The following is a 22,500-nucleotide window of genomic DNA, read 5'->3' on the forward strand; positions in this document are numbered from 1 at the left end:
AATGTTTTCTTTATCCTCTTCTTCTAATGAACCAATTTAAGGTAGTACTTGCAACTCATCTATAGATTCGACCTCCACATCTTGATCTTGAAAGATATGTTTTGAACGAGGGGAAACTTGTATAACATACCACCACATTGGATCAATTTGATCGACGTGAAACACAACCTAATATCACAAAGCAAAGGGGTTACACTTTTATTATACTACATCAAGATTTGGTTTGGGATTAGTTGGGTTACTAACTTGTTGAGGTAATACAAAAGTATCTTTCTCATCATTCCAAAACTTGGTGGAATCAATTTGAAAGAACCCATTTGAATGTTTCTTTACAATTGCTTGAGCACCTCTATATATCACCTTAAACGATTTGATATCAAAGATGAATAGACTAAATGATCTAAATCCAACCTTAAGAATATCTTGAATAGTTTCACAATACTCAAGATTGTCCTCTATGTCACTGGTATCAAGTCTACTAGTTTGACTTTCTTGCTCAAACATTACCATCACATCACAATCAAATGTGTTTCTTTTAGAATCCACATGCTCTATGCAAAAGTGCCTTCCCTCTAACCATATTGCATTATATAGTTTGTACTAACATTAAACAAAATCATAACATTTAGTATACTGCATTAAACAAGGTATATAATGACTAAAGCATGAGACAGGATGAAGAATGTACTTACTTGAGGGTCACATCCTCTTGCATACTCATGCTCTTCTCTTGTGATCATCTCTCCATTTTGCGATACCATCAATATTGTCATACGAAGCCATTCTATATTGATCACATTTGGTAGAGGTTCCAAGCCGGGTGGGAATGGCAAGCATCTATTGATTGCATCCTTGTATCTCCCAATCCACTTCTCCATGATGGAACTATTTAGAATGCAAAATGTATTCACCTTGTGGCATAATGCTTCATCCAGTCTTCGTTGCCTTCCTTTTCCTTGTGGCACATTAGTGATTAAATGGCACATTAGTGATTAAATGGTCATCCTCCTCATTGCTCCACAATCGTGGCATGGAAGGATCTATGTGAGATAGATGTGTTGAGATATACACAAGAGACTGTTGTATCAACCATCTCTCTGCCATGCTTGCTTCTGGCCTTGATATTTGTCTCACAAAGTCCTTTAAGGTTTTCATGAACCTTTTAAGGAAAAACACCCATCGAACATGCACAACACCACAAGGCGCCACTTCATCAGCCAAATGCACCACAAGATGCAATTGGCTATAGTAAGAATTTTTCTAGGAAAATTGTCCTCGATCATACACAATGCCTCTATAGCATTGAGATAAGCCATCTCAATGGATGTAGGATCTATCTCCTTTAAGGATATGTACCTACATACATAGCAATCATGTGTACGATTTACCAATACATAAATTCTGAGTATATGAGAATACCAAATATGCAATATAACTTAGCTAGTGAATTGAAGAGAAGATTCATACCTCACCAAGATTCCCATTTTGTAAATAGCCTCTCTCACCTTCTTGTCTCCACAACCAACTATAGCAATTGGAAGAATAAACTATGCATAGAAAAAAATGGAAGTTAGTATACAAGCCTACAAATTATGTTCCATAAAGAGAAAATCAAAAAGCGAATATTTATATACCTGTAATATCTTGTGCCAATTGTGTGTCATGAGGCCATATAATTTTACCTCTCCTTTCTTTTTGGTCTTTGTGAAGGCACCTTAATCAAAGGCTCGAGGTGCACATCCATGTTTGCTACCTTATACTTGCTTAGTATAAGGAGAGCAAGCATGATATGACCTTTCTTGATTGCCACCCATGGAGAAAGGTTGTAATTCACCAATACAATAGGCTAAGTAGACCATGATGTGGGCTTGAAGCCAAATGGGTTACCACCATCCATGATGTGGACTTGAAGCCAAATGGGTTACCACCATCCATGACCAATAAGCCAAGACATAAGTGATAGGGCTCATCTTTAAACTCTGGTCATTGATTCTCCACATGTTGCCATGCCAATGAATCAGCTATACGGTCTTCATGATGCCATAGGTTGAGCGATGAGTAGCATGCCATGTCATGAGTTCTGCAATCCCCTTACATTTAAACATGTGTTGGATACGAGGAATGATAGGGAAGTGTCTCAACACTTTTCTGGGAACTTTGTCTCCTTGCAAATCATCCCTATAGCAACTCTCCCCATATTGTAGACATTGTATTGCATCTTTATTAACCCCTCTAAATAGCATGCAATCATTGGGACATATGTGTATTTTTGTGTAACCCATACCTAACATAGAGAGCATTTTACGACACCCATCTCGCGAGTTTGGTAATAGATTTTGAGGGGGGGAAATCTTCTTAAGAAGCCTACAACATAACATAAGAAATCATATGTCAAAATATTAGCAAGAGAGTATATAAAACATGAGACATTTTCAATTTAAGAGAATAGAATGAGGCGGTCTTACCTAAGAAGACTTATGAAACCTTCATCACTCCATCCATAAGTTGTTTGCAAGTTTAATAGCTCCAAGTTTGCTCACAATGTGGAGTACGAACATCCCTTATACAAAGGGGTGCTTGTCTCTCTATGTAAGGTTTCCTCCTCTTGTGACATTGGAGCTTTCTCACTATCATCTATGACCTCCCATCCAAAGAAGTCATTCACCATGTCATCCATGATGAGATTCTCTTCCTCCTCATGTGGCAATGGTGGGTGATTTTGCTGACTATACAGCAACATTTAGTAGCATTCCAGCAATACTTTCAGCAACAATGAAATTCTTTAAGAACATAAGCATTCCAAGAACCATTCACTTATACTAAATTGGGGATTCCAAGTAGTTTACAGTGATGATTTCCTAGTACTTAACATCTATTTCTTGGTAGAATGCATGAAGGACTTATGTTCGCTCAATAATGTTCAAAGTAACATACTTTAATCTAAGGAGAGGGGTTCTGTAAATTTTAGAGAAAAACATACATATAAGGAAGGGGGTGACATAGTCATTTTTAAAGGTATCCTTATAAGCTTAAATAGGGGGGTGTTATTATCTTATGAGCATCATATATAGGGGGTTTTCTTGAGGTTAATGCACACAAGTGACATACCCTTTTATTGTGAGTGAATCCCTTGGGGTTATGTGGAAGAGTTTTGTGTGCTAATAATGCATCAGATATGCCATCAAGCAATGTGGAATTGACTTCATGCTTTGGGATCCTTATACTCTTGCTAACACCTTGTATGTACCCAAAATCTGCAAGAATCTCATTTTTATCTCAGCACTTGCCAAAGTTGGCTTGAGAATTCAGTTTTTTGATCATTGTTGTTCCACAACAAAATTGCTTCAGATGCACTTCTCTTATTTGGTACACTACGCAATGGCCTATACAAGCTTGACATGTATAAAAGGAGTATTGATACTCATGTAGATGCCATGATTGTTTCCATGCCATAGATTCAGCGTGACACTAAGATTTGGCATGCTCGGTTTGGTCACTTAAATTTTCCATCTCTTCTACAATTATAACGTCAAGCTATGGTTCATGAGCTGCCACCTATGTAGCTCCCCCACAAGCATGTATGCGAGGAGTGTATACTGAGAAAGATGCATCTTTAGTCCTGTCCTAAAGATGGCATTGTCTGTGCTACTCGCCCATTGCACACAGCTGGTTCACAGTGATCTCTGTGGTCCTATGCGGGCTCCCTATTTTGGTGGACATTTGTACTTCATGACTTTTATTGATGACTATACATGCTTCTACTAGGTGTATGGTCTGAAAGTCAAATTAGATGCCTTCTCAACTTTCCGTTAGTTTCTTCCTCTCACTGAAAATTCTTACAATCATAAGCTACTAACATTGTGTACTGATAGAGGGGGAGAATATTTATCCAATGAGTTTACTACTTTCATGCTGTCCCATGGCATTTCTCATCAATGTGCTACTCCTTACACACCATAGCCGAGCACTGTAGCTGAACATCAGAATCAAGCACTCATGGAAATGGCCACATGTATGCCTAAAGGCAAGGATTTGCCCTCTAGATTTTGGCGTGAAGTGGTCATGTGTGCCAGTTATGAACTTAACCATGATCTAATTAAAGCCTTGAAATTTATGATAGCTTATGAAGCTTGGAATGGCAAAATTCTAGTCATGTGTGTACTCGACTATCTAGCTTATGTGCATGTACCAGCACAATACAGACATAAGCTTGAAGTAAAGGCTTTGAAATGCATTTTTGTGGAGTATAGCAATGATAGCAAAGGATATCGGCTGTATGTTTTATCTAGTCAAAAGCTGATTGTATCCAGAGATGTCTTCTTTGATGAATTTGCACCTCAACCCATGCTTTCCTATTGGCTACAACTATTAATTTATTCTCTCAATGTATTTGATACATTGCTGCCTTTGTTTGATACTAGTGTTGGCTCTTTGAGCCCACCTTGGCTCTGCTGACTCAGCAACCTGGTCTGCAGCTCATCAATAAATTCAATCAACGATGTCCCTATTGCTCTTTGGATCAGCAACCCTTTAATTCGGATGCCTTCGGTGATGCATTAATTGAAGAGGATACATGTATTCGTGATTCTCATCAGATTCCACGCTGGCTCTAAGCTACTTTGTGTGACATCAAGCTACCTCAACCTTTTCTAGGAAGAACACGAGCTGCCTCTCTCGACATGCATCTCATTCTGTCAACATAGCCCCTGTCGGGGCTAGCGCACTGAATGAGGAGCTGATTTCTTACTTTGATGCTTTGGAGGATGACAATTAGGTTTCAACCATGTATTCAAAATTAGATTCCATTCTCGAGGGGGTCACTCGTATAAATATGTAAGTATCACGTGGGTTCAACAGAAGGACATTTTAAATATTTAAAACTTATAGAAATATATGTACAGAGGGGATTTATTTATTGTATTTTAAAAAAAAAGTTACAGATTTGAATAGGAAAGGATACATTATATTCACTAAAAAATTCACAGATAAGGGACTTTTTAAATAGGCCTTGAACGCATGTGATATAGAGGATTTACATATAGTGACCCCCCCGAGATTCCATTGCCATAAATGATACATGGGAGTTATGTGATCTGCCTACTACTATGGCAAATGTGCTATAGGCCCCAAGTGGGTGTTTAAGCTGAAACAGAAGCTTGACGGCTCAGTTGATCGGTATAAGGCTTGATTAGTCACCAAGGGCTATGCCCAAAGGGAAGGCATTGACTATGATGGTTTTGCACCTACATCACATATGATGACCATTTCAACTCCGGTTGCATTGGCTACACATAAAGGTTAGAATGTGCATCAGTTGGATGTTAAACTGCATTTCTGAATGGTGATTTGTAGGAAGAGGTTTATGTCACGCAACCTACTCGCTTTGTTTAGTAGGGTGCAAACCATGAGGTATGCAGATTGTGCAAACCATGAGGTATGCAGATTGTGCAAAGCACCACATGGCCTTAAACATGCTCCTCGTGCTTCGTATCAAAAGATACATGGATACTTGCTCTCTTGCCTGTTTCACAATAGCCCTACTGAAAGCACTCTTTACGTCCGCATGAAAAAGATCATCTCCTTATCCTCAATCATTATGTGGACGATCTACTCATGAGACAGGCCCTGACCGCGAGGGGCACATTGCACCTTTCATCTCGCTGACCTACAAAATACATTTGACATTTTCGACATGGGTCTTCTGCATTATTATTTAGGTATCCAATTTGTTCTGACTGAGGGGGGCATCATGTTATCTCAACAAAGATACATTCAACAGCTCTTGGAACGCTTTCAAATGACAGATTGCAAACCTGTTTCTATTCCTATATGGAACCGGGTCTCCACTTGTCAATTGAGGATTCTTTTGAGCCTTTTGATGTAGCCAGCCTATCAACAAGTTGTCAGATGCCTTATGTATCTGTGCAACACCCGTCTAGATGTTCAGTATGTAATGTCACAATTGATCAGGTTTATACATTGTCCTAGCACTCGGTATTGGTAGGCAGTGAAACGTGTCTTCCACTACCTTCAAGGCACTCAGCACTATGCATTGTTTTACAACAATGAGTCTTCTTTATGCTTGTCTGCCTACAAAGACAGTGAGACTCAGCAAGATGTTTCGACACAAGAGTGTCAAGGAGTGGATATTGTTTCCTTCTTGGCAACTCATGCATCTCACGGCTCAGTAAGAAGTAGCTGACAAAAACCACATCTAGCTATGAAGCTAAATACAAGAGGGCATCATTCACACTACTATATGGAATGTGTCTGGCTTTGCCATCTTTTGGTTGATCTTAGTATCGTAGCAGGGTGAAAGCATGGATAGGTGGTGGTACAAAAAGTAGTGTCTTTGACACTCCTTTTAATACTACTTTTTATTTTGTTTTGGAGAGTTTCAGGTAAATTTAAGAGCATACTAGTCGTACGTTTTAAGATTCTTGTCCATAAAAATACTTTGCAGAATATTATTTAGAATTTGAAGCGATAGTGGGAACCCTAAAATCAATCATCTTTTTTCTACTTGAAAGGAGAAAAGCGCATTAGTAGTTGCACAGAATCTAGTATTCCATGCACGGACAAACCACATTGAGTTGCATTATCACTATGTCAGTGAAGAATGACTCCATACTAGAGAGATAGCCTTGACCTATGTGCCGACATAGGCCAATGTGGGAGACGGTTTTACCAAGCCCCTTTCTAGGGAGGAGTTTGAAGCTTTCCGACAAGCTCTAAACTTATTACCTCTACCAGGATAGTGTGCTACACCTTGTATCAGTTCACACCATTCGCTTTAGGAGGGGTTGTTGGCCTTCTGCCTCTAAGAAATTCAGGTCGTCACGGGCACTTTTTACCCTGTGCGCTTATTACAGGGGTTTTTTTCCCATGAGAACACACCCTTAGCATGTTATCAGTCACGTCAGCCCTCTAAGGGTATGAGTACATTGTACTCCACATGCTCATTAATCAATTGGTTACGTTCCAGCTGTGTCGCTATGTTGCTCTCTAAGATTTTGTGTGTGTTTTGTCTGAGTCTATGCAGAGTATCTCCTTTCACATCCAACACAAACTTCATTTCGAATGTTATATAGAGACTCTGCAGGATGGTGATTTGCCCATTCCACCAAACTAGGGCATTGTGTAAAGTGTGGTAGCGCAACATTTTAGTAAAAGAAATTCCACCTCTTACATAGCAGCCGTCTTTTCGACAGTCTCTAGATCATCCACATCCTTTCCAGAATCAAGATCGTCCTTCTGGATCTCCTCCTCAGCTAGCTGAACATGTTCCAACTGTTGGTGCTGCTAACATCAGGACTCACGCATTAAGGCGAGGCGAGGTTCAGTTTTATTACTTGACTATATGGTGAGAGTACCAATCCGAAACCAAAATCGAAATCCAACAATCTGGAAAATTTGGGGAAAAAATATTTATTTATTTTCTCAAATAGATTCTTAGACAAATACATCGTTCTGCTCATATTATAGACATTGATTTTAGGTAGCCGATTAGATAGATTAGGATTAACATATTGTCATAATATATTTACTTAGAAAATTATAGAATCTTGGCAAGATTCATTATTACTTATCCAAATAATCCTAATCATCAAGTGGATGGGCGTCGCGTTAGTCTAGTCTTCAAGGTGGGTGGACTAGCGGGTGTGCTAGGTGTTAACTTAGGAAATAAATCACCTTAGCTTTATTATTACTTTTACCTTAGCAACTTCTTCTTTGACTTTTTCAAAGTGGACGCCTTTGCAACTTCCTCCTGGGATAAAAACACTTCAAAAAGAGGACACCAGCTTTGAAGCGTCGTCGTCTTAATACATACTAGGCGCCGTCTTAATACATACTAGGGGTGGTATGAGTTTATATTTGGAACGATTTGGAACGGATAGCAACAAGGAAGGAAGGCGCACACGAAGCTTCATGAGTCTCCTCTTTTGAATACTAAGTGAACACTTGTTCTCTACCCTTAATTTCTATATAATATCTATAGACGAGACCATCATATACGGGCAAGTTCAAATAGCCTGTGTTTCATCAAAAAGTTAAATTTGAGAGAACTAGAGCAGCAGCAGCATCGTCGCCAACTTGTGTACTTAATAAGATGATGATGCAGCAGCAGCAACCAGTGGACCTCCTGCAGCTCTTACGTCCCTTCGTTGGTGGTCACACTCTACTGATCTGTACTTCTATGCTAGCCATCGCAATCTCCTCTCTGTTTGGTTACCTTCTCTACGTCTACTACTTGAGACCGGCTTCGCTGCGGAGCGCTTTGCAGCAGCAAGGCTTCACTGTGTTGCCTTATCGCCCCATAGCTGGAGACCTCCCTGAGATCAAGCGCCTGGAAGCCCAGGCTCAACTCTCCGACATTCCTTCCTCCTCTCATCACCATCTCCTTCTACCCCGTATCCTCCCCTTCTACCGAAATCTCCTCTCTAAGCACGCAGCAGGTATAATAGCATGCCTCCAATCCCTTTACCCCCCCCGTGATTAGTGGTTAGTCGAATTATATGATCGTAATTAGTAAGCAATGTCCTCCTTGGAGTGCCTTCAATTCTAAATCTGGATCTTATAAATAATCATCGCCTGATTCGTTTTCTTTGTTGATTATTATTTTGGCCGCTTGGCTTGTTTTTGCAGGTTCCAGGGTTGTGTATTGGAGGGGTAATCTGCCCACCCTCTTGATTAGCAACGCAGATGACGCTAGAAGCATTTTCTCTTCGGATGTGAAGCAATTACACAAGCCCTCTGCTTTCACTGTACGCTTCCACAGGTTGTTCGGAAATGGTCTCCTTCTTGCCAATGGTGACGACTGGCAACAACAACGCAACATCCTTCGCCCTGCATTCTTCTCTGAGAAGCTCAAGGTTTTCTTTTAAAAAGAATGCTGAGTATTCTCTTGATGAAAATAATAAATAATAAATTCATGTAACCATTGAAATAAGCTCTACTTAAATCTTGAAATCTTAATTAAGATGAGTCATATATACGCACATACATATGCATGTACACACGTTTGTATGTGTATATACACACACATATACATATATTATTTTGTTGTTTTTTTGGGGGGGGGGATATTTAGCACTATCACAAAATTAAATTTAGTTAAATATTCACTTCTAACTTCCATTGTTGCAAATATTATTTCATTATTTTAAAGCTTTTGTATTTTTATTGTGTGGTAGGAGCTGGTGGCCGACATGGTGGCTAGTTCTTTGGAAATGGTGAAATCATGGGAGAGCCAAGCCAACAGCAACAGCAAGGAGGGACACGAGCTGGAGGTGGCACATGACATCAAGAATGTGACAGCTGATATTTTGGCACGCAGCTCATTCGGGTCCAGCTACCTCAAAGGAAAGTATGTGTTTCAGAGACAAGAGCGCCTCCTTGAACTCCTCACAAAGATCGTTGTCCCAAATAGTGTCATCCCATTCTATCAGTAAGTCTGTAGATGATAACGCTCCACGTCAAGTTTAAACTGTTAATTCTTGGATTATATATTGCTCTTCAACACACTTGGTTAAAGTCTAGTTCTTTAATGGGATGTTGTCAGGTACCTTCCCACTCAAACAAATCGTGAGATCAAGGAGCTGGAGAAGAGAAACAATGAGGAGCTTCGTGAGATCATAGACTCCAAGAGAGAGGCCATGCTGGCTAATGCGACATCACGATCTCAGTCTGATTTGTTGGGCTTGATTTTGGCTGCAGAGGAGCAAGAGGCCAAGGTAGACAACAAGCGAGCTCACCTTACTACACAGCAAGTCATAGATGAATGCAAAACCTTCTTCTTTGCCGGCCATGAGACGACTGCAAACTTGCTTGCATGGACCATGGTTTTGTTATCGCTCAACCAAGAGTGGCAAGAGAAAGCAAGAGACGAAGTGTTGGAAGTGTGCGGAGAAAAAGGTGAACCTAAGGCAGACCATCTGAACAAGCTCAAAACTGTAAGGCACACCCACTCTTCCCTTGCTATGCTTCAAAAATTGCTTTTCATTCATGATCTGTATTATTGCACATGCAGGTGGGGATGATATTAAACGAATCATTAAGGTTATATCCCCCCGTGCCACAATATGGGGGACGTGTGACAGTCAACAACGTGAAGGTGGGCGATCGATGGCTGCCAAGAGGGACAGCAGTGACCGTTGCAAGCCTCTACATACATAGGGACAAAGAGGTGTGGGGCGAGGATGCAGACGAGTTTCAGCCAGAGAGGTTTGCAAACGGGGTGTCGAAAGCATGTAAGCACCCCTATGCCTTCATGCCCTTTGGCATGGGACCCCGCATTTGCATTGGCCAAAACTTTGCCATCATGGAGGCCAAGGTCATCCTCTCTCTTATCCTCCAACGCTTTTGTTTCCATCTCTCCCCCAACTATCGCCATGCCCCACTAACGGCCATCACTATGAGACCCAAACACGGCGTCCAAGTCATCCTCAGATCCTTATCAACAAATTAGTCCTTTACGTAAATGGTCATCCTCCCATCCTAAGGCCCTTTAGCCCATATAATGGAGGTCATTAGACCTTTAAGGCTTTCACTTATAGCTGAGGCTTATTCAATCACATGTCATAATTCTTATATCCAATAGTATTGTCATATGTTACTAAGGCGCACTCTCAAGTACATGGATAAATAAAAATTGGTGCGAGCATCTTGATGTTCCCTACAATATTGTTGTTACCTAGAAGTGTTGCTACTTTTAAGAGACGTATTCCATATTTGATTTGTAGAATTGAATTAGCCTCTCTTTTTTAGTGTTCTTCTCAATTTGTCATTTCATGGGGGTTCAATCAAAAGACACTTTACTAATAGTTTTTCAAAGTTTAGATCCAAGTAGATTTTAAACATGTTGAGAATTAATTAACTTTTTAAAGAGCTTAGATGGAAAAGGTATCCTTTGATTTTTCTCTTTGCTAAAACGTTAAATAATGGAAAAGAGTATCAATCCCTTAAATTGAGCATCTCTTCTTTTCTCTTGAAAAAAAGAAAAAAAGAAAATACCCCTTGTGTACTTGATGTGTAAGTTTTCAAATGTAATGCACCTCACAACTCTTAAATAAGGCTTTTGTTTGACCAATATTAATTCCTTCAATGGATCATAAAGACTCTCAAAATACATCAACAATTTTGAAACCTTTTTCTTTTAAAAAAACCTTTAAGACTTGTTACTCAAAATAGAATCTTCAAGTCTTTATGAGTGTTAAAACCCAAATTAAATTCTAAATCTAGTGTAAGTCCTTTATAACTATAAAGTTTGTATACCCTTAATATATTGCTTGTTAACACACTATTTAAATCTAAGTAATCAAATTAACTTTATTAGAGAATAATAACATCTTTTGTGTGTGTGTGTGTGTGTGTGTGTGTTTATATAAACACATACATATATACATACATACATACATATATACATACACACATAATACATACATACATATATGTGTATGTATGTACGCATGTATTTATGTATGCATGTGTGTGTGTGTGTGTGTATATATATATATATATATATATATATATATATATATATGTATGTATATGTATGTATGTATATATATATATAAATATATATATGTATATGTATGTATGTATGGATATGTATATGTATATATATATATATATGCATATGTATGTATGTATGTATGTATGGATATATATATATATGTGTGTGTGTGTGTGTGGGTGTGTGTGTACACACACACACACACACACACACACATATATATATATATATATGTATATATGTATATATATATATGTATGTATGTGTGTGTGTGCGTGTGTGTGTGTGTGTGTGTGTGTATATATATATATATATATATATATATATATGTATGTATGTATGTATGTATGTATGTATGTATGTATGTATGTATGTGTATATATATATATACATATATATAAATAAATAACTCACATAAGATGAAGAGTTGACTAAGGACAAGGTTAATAGTTAAAAAGGGGAGATATTTAGAAGCAATGATGCATTTTTGATACCTCTGCATGGGGATTTCTCCCTCATGAATGAGGCGCCTACTTCACATGTGCAATTGACTTTTAAATCTTCAAAAATTGAGACATTTCATCTTTCTTCATCTCTCCTCTCTTCTAATTCAAGTCTAGTTCCAAAAAGTTAGCTCAATTGACCTAAAAATGGTCAAAAATTGACCAAACTGAGTTGGAAAATTCTAGAATCAGTTTGTTTGGTTAGGAGCTCAATTTTTCCTATAAATAGAAGCCCTCCCCTTTGTTGAAAACTCAATAGTGTTTATGCACTGTTACTCTACTCCTCCCAAGCCAAGAACTGTGAATTCATTAATAATTCACTAGTTTTTGACATTTCTCTCTTCCAAAGATTGGTGAATATTCTTATTACAAACAAGAGTTGAACCCTCAAACCATCAAGCCAAAGGAAAGCTCCAAGAAACTATGTAAGTAGAGATTCTTGTAATTTTCTTTATTGATTTTATGTTTTTCTAATGTTTATGATTGTTTGAAGTGATAAATGGAAGCTATGCCTTGATCGAAAGGCTTTTCCCATCTCTCTTCTTAGAATCAACCCTTCTTTATCCTAGTTAAAGTGATAGTTATTGAAATTAAACTTTTTATAATGTTTTCTCTTTTATAAGTGAATTTTGATTAGTCTAGATTACTTTAAATCAATTAAGAGTTGATTTTTAAGACAAATTAAGTAGAAAAATTTGAAAAATGGTCAGCCATACAAAGGAGGTTATGGTGATTTTTTTTGGAAATAAGTATTATCTTTTATTATGCTAAAAGAGTAATTCCTATCAATTCTACACTCTAAAAGTGTCATTTTCATGCATAGAAGATGCATATTGATTATTATTTTTTATGCATAAAGGAATAATTTTCTTTATTATGAAAGTGTTACTTTCATCAAAATAGATTTTTATACATAAATGAATAATTTTCTTTTATTATGAAAGTGTTACTTTCATCAAAATAGATTTTTATACATAAAGAAATAATTTTCTTTTATTATGAAAGTGTTACTTTCATCAAAATAGATTTTTATGCATAAAGGAATAATTTTCTTTTATAAAAGTGTTACTTTTATCATAATTGATTTTCATGCATAAAAGTATGCACAAAAGATTATTATTTTTATATAAAAGTGTTACTTTTATCATAGATGATTTTTATGCATAAATGGGTGCATAAAAGATATTTTTTTACATATTAAAATTGTGATTTTCATCATAAATGAATTGTATGCATAAAAGATATTTTTATATTAAAAGTGTGATTTCCATCATAAATGATTTTATGCATAAATAGGATGCATAAGAAAAATTCTTTTATTCAAAAAGAGTAATTCCTGCTAAATTAGATTTATGCATGGGAAGATGCATAAAGAATTTATTTTAATCCAAAAGTGTTATTCTCATCAATTTGATTTTATGCATAGAAAGATGCATAAAGAAATCTATTTTTAGTTCAAAAGAGTTATTTTCATCAATTTTGATTTTATGCATAAGAAGAAGCATAAAAGATTGAAATTTTAATTCAAAAGTGTCATTTTCATTTAAAATAAATTTATGCGTAAGAAGATGCATAAAAGATTGATTTCTATTTTGAAAGTGTTATTCTCCTTAAAATGGAATTTATGCATAAATAGATGCGTAAAGAAATCTTATATCAAAAATAAGAATTCTCTTGTATTCTATAAATAGATACGAGGATGTGAAACGAATCAGATAGATGAAAATGAACGAGGAATAGATGGAGATGTATGTATGTGAAAGAATGGACGTAGTTATATGTATGTGAAAGAAATGATGTAGATGTATGTATGTGAAGGATGTATGTGAAAGGAAAGATGTATGTGGAAATGGATGTATGAATGTAGATATGGAATGTGGATATGGATGTATGTGAATGTAAATGTGGATATGGATGTATGGATGTATGTATGTAGATGTGGATGTATGAATGAGGATGTGAAAATGGATGTATGGATGTAGATGTGGACGTGGATGTATGGATGTAGATGTGGATGTATGGATGTGGATGTGGATGTATGGATATATGTATGTGGATGTGGATGTGGATGTATGAATGAGGATGTGAAAATGGATGTATAGATGTATATGTGGACGTGGATTTATGGATGTGGATGTGGATATGGATGTATGAATGTGGATGTGGATGTATGGATGTGGATATGGATGTGTATGTATGAATGCGGATGTGGAATTAGATGTATGATGTGGATGTACGAATGTGGATGTGTATGTAGAATAATGAATGTGAATGTGTATGTGAAATAATGTGTCGTCGATATGAGTGAATGGATGAGAATGAGTACACATATGAGTGGAATGTGGAATAAGTAATGTGGACTAAGGAGGGATAATGTGGAAAGACGAGAGTTCGATATAGAAACTGTATTTTGTGACCTGTTTGTAAATGACTGTTTTATGTCAAGAATGCTAGGGAAGCATTTTGACCGTCTTGTGGATTAAGGTCATGGAGACCTAACTGATAAAGTTGTAACTGCTGACGGAGAGTCAATGGAGGACATCTCGCGTAGCAAGGTCGACCGAGGTCTTGACCAGCCTCGGTTCGATTTAAATGGTGAGCTTCCGGTACGGTGGATGAGGGACCAAGGAAGCGGCCTATGAGTGAAGCACTAGGTCACCTGCGAAGGATCCTAGAGGGTGCTGAGCTCGGGCTCTGGGTCACCAAAGATACCCACACGTGCGTCGTGGAAGATATTGGAACAAGGAGTAAGAGTTGTTTTCTGAAACCGGGCATGGATCTGGTTGATTGACCTTGCTGGTCCTCAACAGATGAGTCCATGGCTCTCTTATATGGATCTGTTGATTGATCTTGCTGATCTTCAACAAGGATTCCATCTTGATTTTTATATGTGAAAGTATTCCCGGGTACTATGAGCTAGGAATTATTGAAAAGGCCCCTGAGTGAACAGGTGGTGAGCGTTCTGGTTGCCAATGATGCCATAAGTACATCGATGAATGAATGATTGGAAATATGGATTCAACCAGAGAATTCGAGGATTGTCATCAGCGACATAATGGTTTCATTAAAGGATTGTTTTAAAGTTAGTTGATGCTGAGAAAAAAGTAATTTCATATTGGGTGTGTAAGTGGTGTGACTAGTTTTATGTTTGCATGAACTTCCGGCTAGGGGGCCTGGGAACTCTTTTCCCTGGTACCTGGGACAAAACCTAACCAAATTCCTAATTGGATCCCATCACTACAGTGGTTGGGTGGTTGGCTAACCCATAGGACTAGATGGGGTTAGGCTGGACTGATGGATCCGTAAATCGAGACTCAATTTCTATTATTACGATAGATGAAGTAAATCTCGAATAGTAATTGTTCTATGGATAGGAATCAACGGCTGTGCCTCTTGATGGAGAAAAAAGCGTTAATCCCAATGATCCAAGTGCAAGTTTCTTCCTTGATCTGACCAAGTATCTTTATAGGTGTAGTCGGATCAGTTTGATCAGTAATGGTCTTAACTACGTTAGAGTAAAAAGTTATCCTGGTAGAATCGCTCGTGCTTTTCGGGTAAAGGAAGTTTTTTCGGGTTCAGTTTTGGAAAAACCGACGGATTAGTCTCATGTCTGGATATCCGTGGACGAGGCCCCGAGTGTGGGACCCTGCCTCGCGCAAGAAGTGCTACTTCCGCTGCTAGCACCCCGAATCCATTGCGTGGTAGGGACAGGGATCTCACAGTTGGTATCAGAGCTATTTGGCTAATGAGGATCAACCCAGAAGCCAACTATGTCAAACATTTATCAAGAAGCACTAAAAGGTTGTAATTGTGTGATAAAATTCATACAATTTGATATTCAAACTGAAATTCGTAAATCGGTAATTGGGTCTTCAGATGGAAGTACCGCAATTGAATGGAATCCCTGACTTGCTTGAGGCCTAGACATGATGGTATTTACCTTATAGTTCCAAGAACTACTGACTACCCGTATATACCGAGGGTATAACTGCAGCTCTTTATTGGCACTATATACGAGTAAATCTAAGACTTGAAATTATAAGTATTAATGCTATCTAGATGATGAATTTGAATGTGGTTGATATGATTTTTAAATTCTGGTTGTAAACTGATGAATTGATTTGGATTCTGATTGAAAAATGATGACTCTTGAAATTTGGTTGAAATGTAATAAGTTGAGCGAAACCACAATGAGGATGAATGGGATGAGGCCCTGTGATGATATTCTTAACTGGAATGATGTTAATGACTTCAACCAATCACTATGAGATTAGTAGATTGTGCTGACAGATTGCTACTGTAAACTTTTGTCCAGTGGATCAAGTTATAAATTAAAAATCTGAAAAATTGAAATCCCCATGGAGGATTGTTTAGATAGAAAAATCCAGTCTGATGGACCATTACTGTGTTAAAGATATGAATGAGATATTCTGAATGAATTGTTATTTATGCGTTCTATATGAGTATCTTTACCCCATGATTATGTGGGGAGCTCACCTATTTAAAGAACCCGAGAATCATTTGAATCAAAAATCGGATTGAATCATAATTAAAGAAACTTAACAAGAATTTTCGTATTGATAGGAACATGGATCGAGGTCGTCGTGGTAGAAATGTTAACCCCCAACTCGATGAAGAAGAGCTCGACCTGGATGTTCATAAAACTCTTCATAGTTCGCAGCCTAGACCTTTCAAGGGTGAAGAGGAAAACTTAGGCGAGGCTGTGGAGAAATGGATCGAATCAATGGAAGAATACTTCGATGTCACCGGGTACAATGAGAAGAGCAAAATGGCTCTTGCAAGGCTAAAGATAGTGGAGATAGCTAGAGTGGCATGGAGAAACCACTGCGCATTTTGATCTTCATTGTTTACACACTAGATATTGCACCAAGATCTTGCACCAAGATCTTGCACATTTGGTTGTGGAACTTCCAAGATTGCTTTCTTATTTGCAACCTAAACCCTCATGTTGTTAATAAGCATTTTCACCTCCTCTTTAATAATATTGTGCCCTCATCTACAATCCAAATTCTTGGAAGCTTAGAGACATGTGTGATATTATGATTTGGATGCCATGAATGTGTTACATCAACATTAGAAAACCACGTCATTTGAGCTTTCTCCCTCCCTTGGACCTAAATTTTTCCTCTCATAGAGTGATTTAGAATTTAATTTGGGTTTTAACACTCATAAAGACTTGAAGATTCTATTTTGAGTAACAAGTCTTAAAGGTTTTTTTAAAAGAAAAAGGTTTCAAAATTGTTGATGTATTTTGAGAGTCTTTATGATCCATTGAAGGAATTAATATTGGTCAAACAAAAGCCTTATTTAAGAGTTGTGAGGTGCATTACATTTGAAAACTTACACATCAAGTACACAAGGGGTATTTTCTTTTTTTCTTTTTTTCAAGAGAAAAGAAGAGATGCTCAATTTAAAGGATTGATACTCTTTTCCATTATTTAACGTTTTAGCAAAGAGAAAAATCAAAGGATACCTTTTCCATCTAAGCTCTTTAAAAAGTTAATTAATTCTCAACATGTTTAAAATCTACTTAGATCTAAACTTTGAAAAACTATTAGTAAAGTGTCTTTTGATTGAACCCCCATGAAATGACAAATTGAGAAGAACACTAAAAAAGAGAGGCTAATTCAATTCTACAAATCAAAGATGGAATACGTCTCTTAAAAGTAGCAACACTTCTAGGTAACAACAATATTGTAGGGAACATCAAGATGCTCGCACCAATTTTTATTTATCCATGTACTTGAGAGTGCGCCTTAGTAACATATGACAATACTATTGGATATAAGAATTATGACATGTGATTGAATAAGCCTCAGCTATAAGTGAAAGCCTTAAAGGTCTAATGACCTCCATTATATGGGCTAAAGGGCCTTAGGATGGGAGGATGACCATTTACGTAAAGGACTAATTTGTTGATAAGGATCTGAGGATGACTTGGACGCCGTGTTTGGGTCTCATAGTGATGGCAGTTAGTGGGGCATGGCGATAGTTGGGGGAGAGATGGAAACAAAAGCATTGGAGGATAAGAGAGAGGATGACCTTGGCCTCCATGATGGCAAAGTTTTGGCCAATGCAAATGCGGGGTCCCATGCCAAAGGGCATGAAGGCATAGGGGTGCTTACATGCTTTCGACACCCCGTTTGCAAACCTCTCTGGTTGAAACTCGTCTGCATCCTCGCCCCACACCTCTTTGTCCCTATGTATGTAGAGGCTTGCAACGGTCACTGCTGTCCCTCTTGGCAGCCATCGATCGCCCACCTTCACGTTGTTGACTGTCACACGTCACCCATATTGTGGCACGGGGGGATATAACCTTAATGATTCGTTTAATATCATCCCCACCTGCATGTGCAATAATATAGATCATGAATGAAAAGCAATTTTTGAAGCATAGCAAGGGAAGAGTGGGTGTGCCTTACAGTTTTGAGCTTGTTCAGATGGTCTGCCTTAGGTTCACCTTTTTCTCCGCACACTTCCAACACTTCGTCTCTTGCTTTCTCTTGCCACTCTTGGTTGAGCGATAACAAAACCATGGTCCATGCAAGCAAGTTTGCAGTCGTCTCATGGCCGGCAAAGAAGAAGGTTTTGCATTCATCTATGACTTGCTGTGTAGTAAGGTGAGCTCGCTTGTTGTCTACCTTGGCCTCTTGCTCCTCTGCAGCCAAAATCAAGCCCAACAAATCAGACTGAGATCGTGATGTCGCATTAGCCAGCATGGCCTCTCTCTTGGAGTCTATGATCTCACGAAGCTCCTCATTGTTTCTCTTCTCCAGCTCCTTGATCTCACGATTTGTTTGAGTGGGAAAGTACCTGACAACATCCCATTAAAGAACTAGACTTTAACCAAGTGTGTTGAAGAGCAATAAGGTGGAGAGTAATATATAATCCAAGAATTAACAGTTTAAACTTGACGTGGAGCGTTATCATCTATAGACTTACTGATAGAATGGGATGACACTAATTGGGACAACGATCTTTGTGAGGAGTTCAAGGAGGTGCTCTTGTCTCTGAAACACATACTTTCCTTTGAGGTAGCTGGACCCGAATGAGCTGTGTGCCAAAATATCAGCTGTCACATTCTTGATGTCATGTGCCACCTCTAGCTCGTCGGCGGCCACATGTCCCTCCTTGCTGTTGCTGTTGACTTGGCTCTCCCATGATTTCACACACACACACACACACACACACACACATAGAGGACAATCTTGAGTATTGTGAAACTATTCAAGATATTCTTAAGGTTGGATTTAGATCATTTAGTCTATTCATCTTTGATATCAAATCGTTTAAGGTGATATATAGAGGTGCTCAAGCAATTGTAAAGAAACATTCAAATGGGTTCTTTCAAATTGATTCCACCAAGTTTTGGAATGATGAGAAAGATACTTTTGTATTACCTCAACAAGTTAGTAACCCAACTAATCCCAAACTAAATCTTGATGTAGAATAATAAAAGTGTAACCCCTTTGCTTTGTGATATTAGGTTGTGTTTCACGTCGATCAAATTGATCCAATGTGGTGGTATGTTATACAAGTTTCCCCTCGTTCAAAACATATCTTTCAAGATCAAGATGTGGAGGTCGAATCTATAGATGAGTTGCAAGTACTACCTTAAATTGGTTCATTAGAAGAAGAGGATGAAGAAAACATTTTGGAAGAGGCCAATCAAGAGCATGAGGAACATTAATCCGAAGAAGATGATGAGTCACCTATCAATCATGACAATGCTTCATTGGATAATGATGGTGATATTGATATGGAACGCCATCTTTTCATTAAGCTCCCATTAGACATAGACATTGATGAAGCAACACATATGGATTTATTACAAGATGGGATAGATTCATGATCTTAACATTGTTTCGCTTCTCACAAGTTTTCAACTATCTTTTTTTTTGCTCAAAACATGTCTCCGAGGGTTCTTATGGATGTTCTTTTTAAAACTATAATCATTTTCTGTGTATATGTGACATTTATAACTTAAATTCAGCATCCAACAACTCTAGAATTTTATGCAGTGAAATTTCGTTGCTATTTTCATTGTTCTCAGCAGCAAAATTACAGTATAGGTGACTCATAACCTGTAATTCCAATTCCTTCGACTTTCTTCTTTCCTTTATCCACAGCACTACTCCCAGTGCTCACACTCTCATGCCTCAAACGTCCTGACCATGGACGTACAGTACTACTCTCAACTTCTGCTGCTGGCCCAGACATAGAAGTAGAACTAGAACTTGCTTGTGGCAAGTTCATAGGCACATCTGCTTCAAGTGACTCAATGACACCCTCATCCTTTGCTTTGTACCAACTAGGGGGTATAAATACTCAAAAATCTGGTCGCCCATCATCCCACTAAAAAAATATTCTCTGCGCTGGTTCATCATGCATAAAGCAATTGGACAAATGCACGTTCGCATAATATTATTGGTTATGGAGACGGTTTATGCCCAAGATGTAAAAGGAGCCGGAAACAATTGCCCATTTGTTTATTGGTTGTGCGTACATTGCATATGCATTAAAATTTTTGAATCAATCTCTCACTGGATCTTATTTGGATAGAGACTCTCTTAGGTCAACCAATCAAATGTTATGCAAGGTCCTGGAACATTATTCGGGTTGAATATATCTGTGGGCTATATGGATAAACTGAAATAAATGCATTTTTAATCATATATTTCTCAATATGATGCTTGGTTTGAGAGATGGTCTGAATTTGTGGTTGAGAACCCTCCACAACGCTAGCATGCAAGCTTGTAAAGCATAGTACACAAACAACGCGATGGAGGAATTGATCCAAATGAACAAAGTTCAAGAAGAGTTTAAGGATAAAATCAGTCAAATCCACAAAGAAAACCTCAATTATCACCTACGTCAAAAGTTGAAAAAATAGACATCACACTATTATAGCTTATTAGAGCATACATGTAGACCTTTGAGCACATATACAGATTGTTGAGCACCTTTATACACTATTACCAAGCTCTTCATTATTTATTCTTACTTCTCTCAACACCATTAGAATTATGAGCATTGTTTATTACCTCTTTAAAAGCATTTTATTTGAATTGCTAAGAGCACCTGTAGGTAGGAGACCTAAGATCACTATTGGTGGATCCATGTCCTCCAAAAATAATCAAGATAGAGCTGAGAGCACAATCTCTACACCGGTAGGTAGGAGACCTAAGATCACCATTGGATCTATGTCCTCTAGAAACAATCAAGAGCACTCTTGTAGAGTTGAGAGCACAATCTCCCCACTTGTAGGTAGGAGACCTAAGGTCACTATTGGATCTATGTCCTCTAAAAATGAGAGCCGACAGCACAATCTCCCCACCTATAGGTAGGAGACCTAAGGTCACTATTGGATCCATGTCCTCTAGAAACAATCAAGATAGTATTAGTTCTACTACTTTAGTTAGTACTTAGTGCTGACTATTAATAGTTACTAGGTTACCATAATTTAGTTAATACTGTTAGTTATCATTTAGTAGGTAGGATTATTACTGTTTGTTTGTAGGTTTAGGTAGTTATCATTTCGTAGGTAGGGTTAGTATTACAATTTGTCAGTAGGTCTAGTACTAACAACTAACCTACTTTTTAAAGTGATTATTTAGTAGGTAGGGTTAGTACTACTATTCTAACTAGTCTTTTTAAAATCATTTTTGTAGTTAGTAAGTTAGTAGTTAAGTTTTTGTAGTTAATTAGTATGTAAATAGTTAGTATGTAGTAAGTTTTTAAAAATCATTTTTGTAGTATGTAGTACTACTATTCCAACTAGTAGGCTAAAAAGGTATTTTTTAAAAGTTTTCTTCAATTGTTTTTGTAGTTAGTATATAGTTATTATATATGCACGTATAAGTTAGATATATAGATAAGCTAGATATAAGTTAGATATATAGATAAGCTAGGAAACACATTAGATAACTTATAAAATAACCTTAGAACCTGACTAAGTAACTAACATACAACTATTACTAACATACAGCCTTACTAACTAACGTTTACAACCATTAATAACCCATACAACCTTAGCAACTAACTCTCTACTAGCTTAGCTAACTACTAACTAAAATAACCTAACTTAACACATGGGCCCACTAACACTATCCCTTAATTTTAACTGGAATGTTTTTAGTAGTTATAACTAACTATAGTACTATATATATATATATATATATATATATATATATATATATATAGGTGTAGTTAGAGATTATAGGAAATTTAATGGCCTTAAAAGATGGAGTGCTTGACTGAGGGAATGAATGAGTGCAATTATTTTGGAATATTTTTCAAATTTCACTTATATTTGAATGGTTTCGAGACTCAGCCACATTGTACTCACAATTGAACCCGTGCATTCTTTTTTTCCAACTCCCTCTTTCTCACTATATGTATGTGCCCCTCTCTTTCTCCTAGAGGTCTCTCCATCACCTCCCTCTTTGGAAATATATAATA

General features: G+C 37.5%; 2 protein-coding genes across 2 annotated transcripts in view; one reads left to right on the forward strand and one right to left on the reverse strand.

The window, feature by feature from the left end:
* Positions 1 to 7,999: 7,999 nt before the first annotated feature.
* On the forward strand, positions 8,000 to 10,718 carry LOC147638283 (cytochrome P450 709B1-like). Its single transcript, XM_086795401.1, has 5 exons — positions 8,000 to 8,456; positions 8,647 to 8,873; positions 9,195 to 9,448; positions 9,563 to 9,953; positions 10,031 to 10,718. Exons 1-5 carry the CDS (start codon positions 8,111 to 8,113, stop codon positions 10,466 to 10,468), a joined length of 1,656 nt encoding a protein of 551 aa, XP_086651527.1. The 5' UTR covers positions 8,000 to 8,110; the 3' UTR covers positions 10,469 to 10,718.
* Positions 10,719 to 17,692: 6,974 nt separating this feature from the next.
* LOC147638284 (cytochrome P450 734A1-like) overlaps positions 17,693 to 22,500 on the reverse strand; it is an 11,741-nt gene continuing 6,933 nt past the window's right edge. Inside the window, exons 2-4 of the mRNA XM_086798761.1 lie at positions 18,982 to 19,092; positions 18,462 to 18,852; positions 17,693 to 18,384 (exon numbers count right to left, since the gene is read on the reverse strand). Coding sequence (XP_086654887.1) covers positions 18,325 to 18,384; positions 18,462 to 18,852; positions 18,982 to 19,092 — 562 coding nt within the window. The 3' untranslated portion in view covers positions 17,693 to 18,324. The remainder of the gene's footprint in view (positions 18,385 to 18,461; positions 18,853 to 18,981; positions 19,093 to 22,500) is intronic.

The sequence above is a fragment of the Cibotium barometz genome, chromosome 5 (genome assembly GCF_041138505.1).
Source record: "Cibotium barometz isolate CiBa-2024 chromosome 5, ASM4113850v1, whole genome shotgun sequence".
Taxonomy (NCBI): Eukaryota; Viridiplantae; Streptophyta; class Polypodiopsida; order Cyatheales; family Cibotiaceae; genus Cibotium; species Cibotium barometz.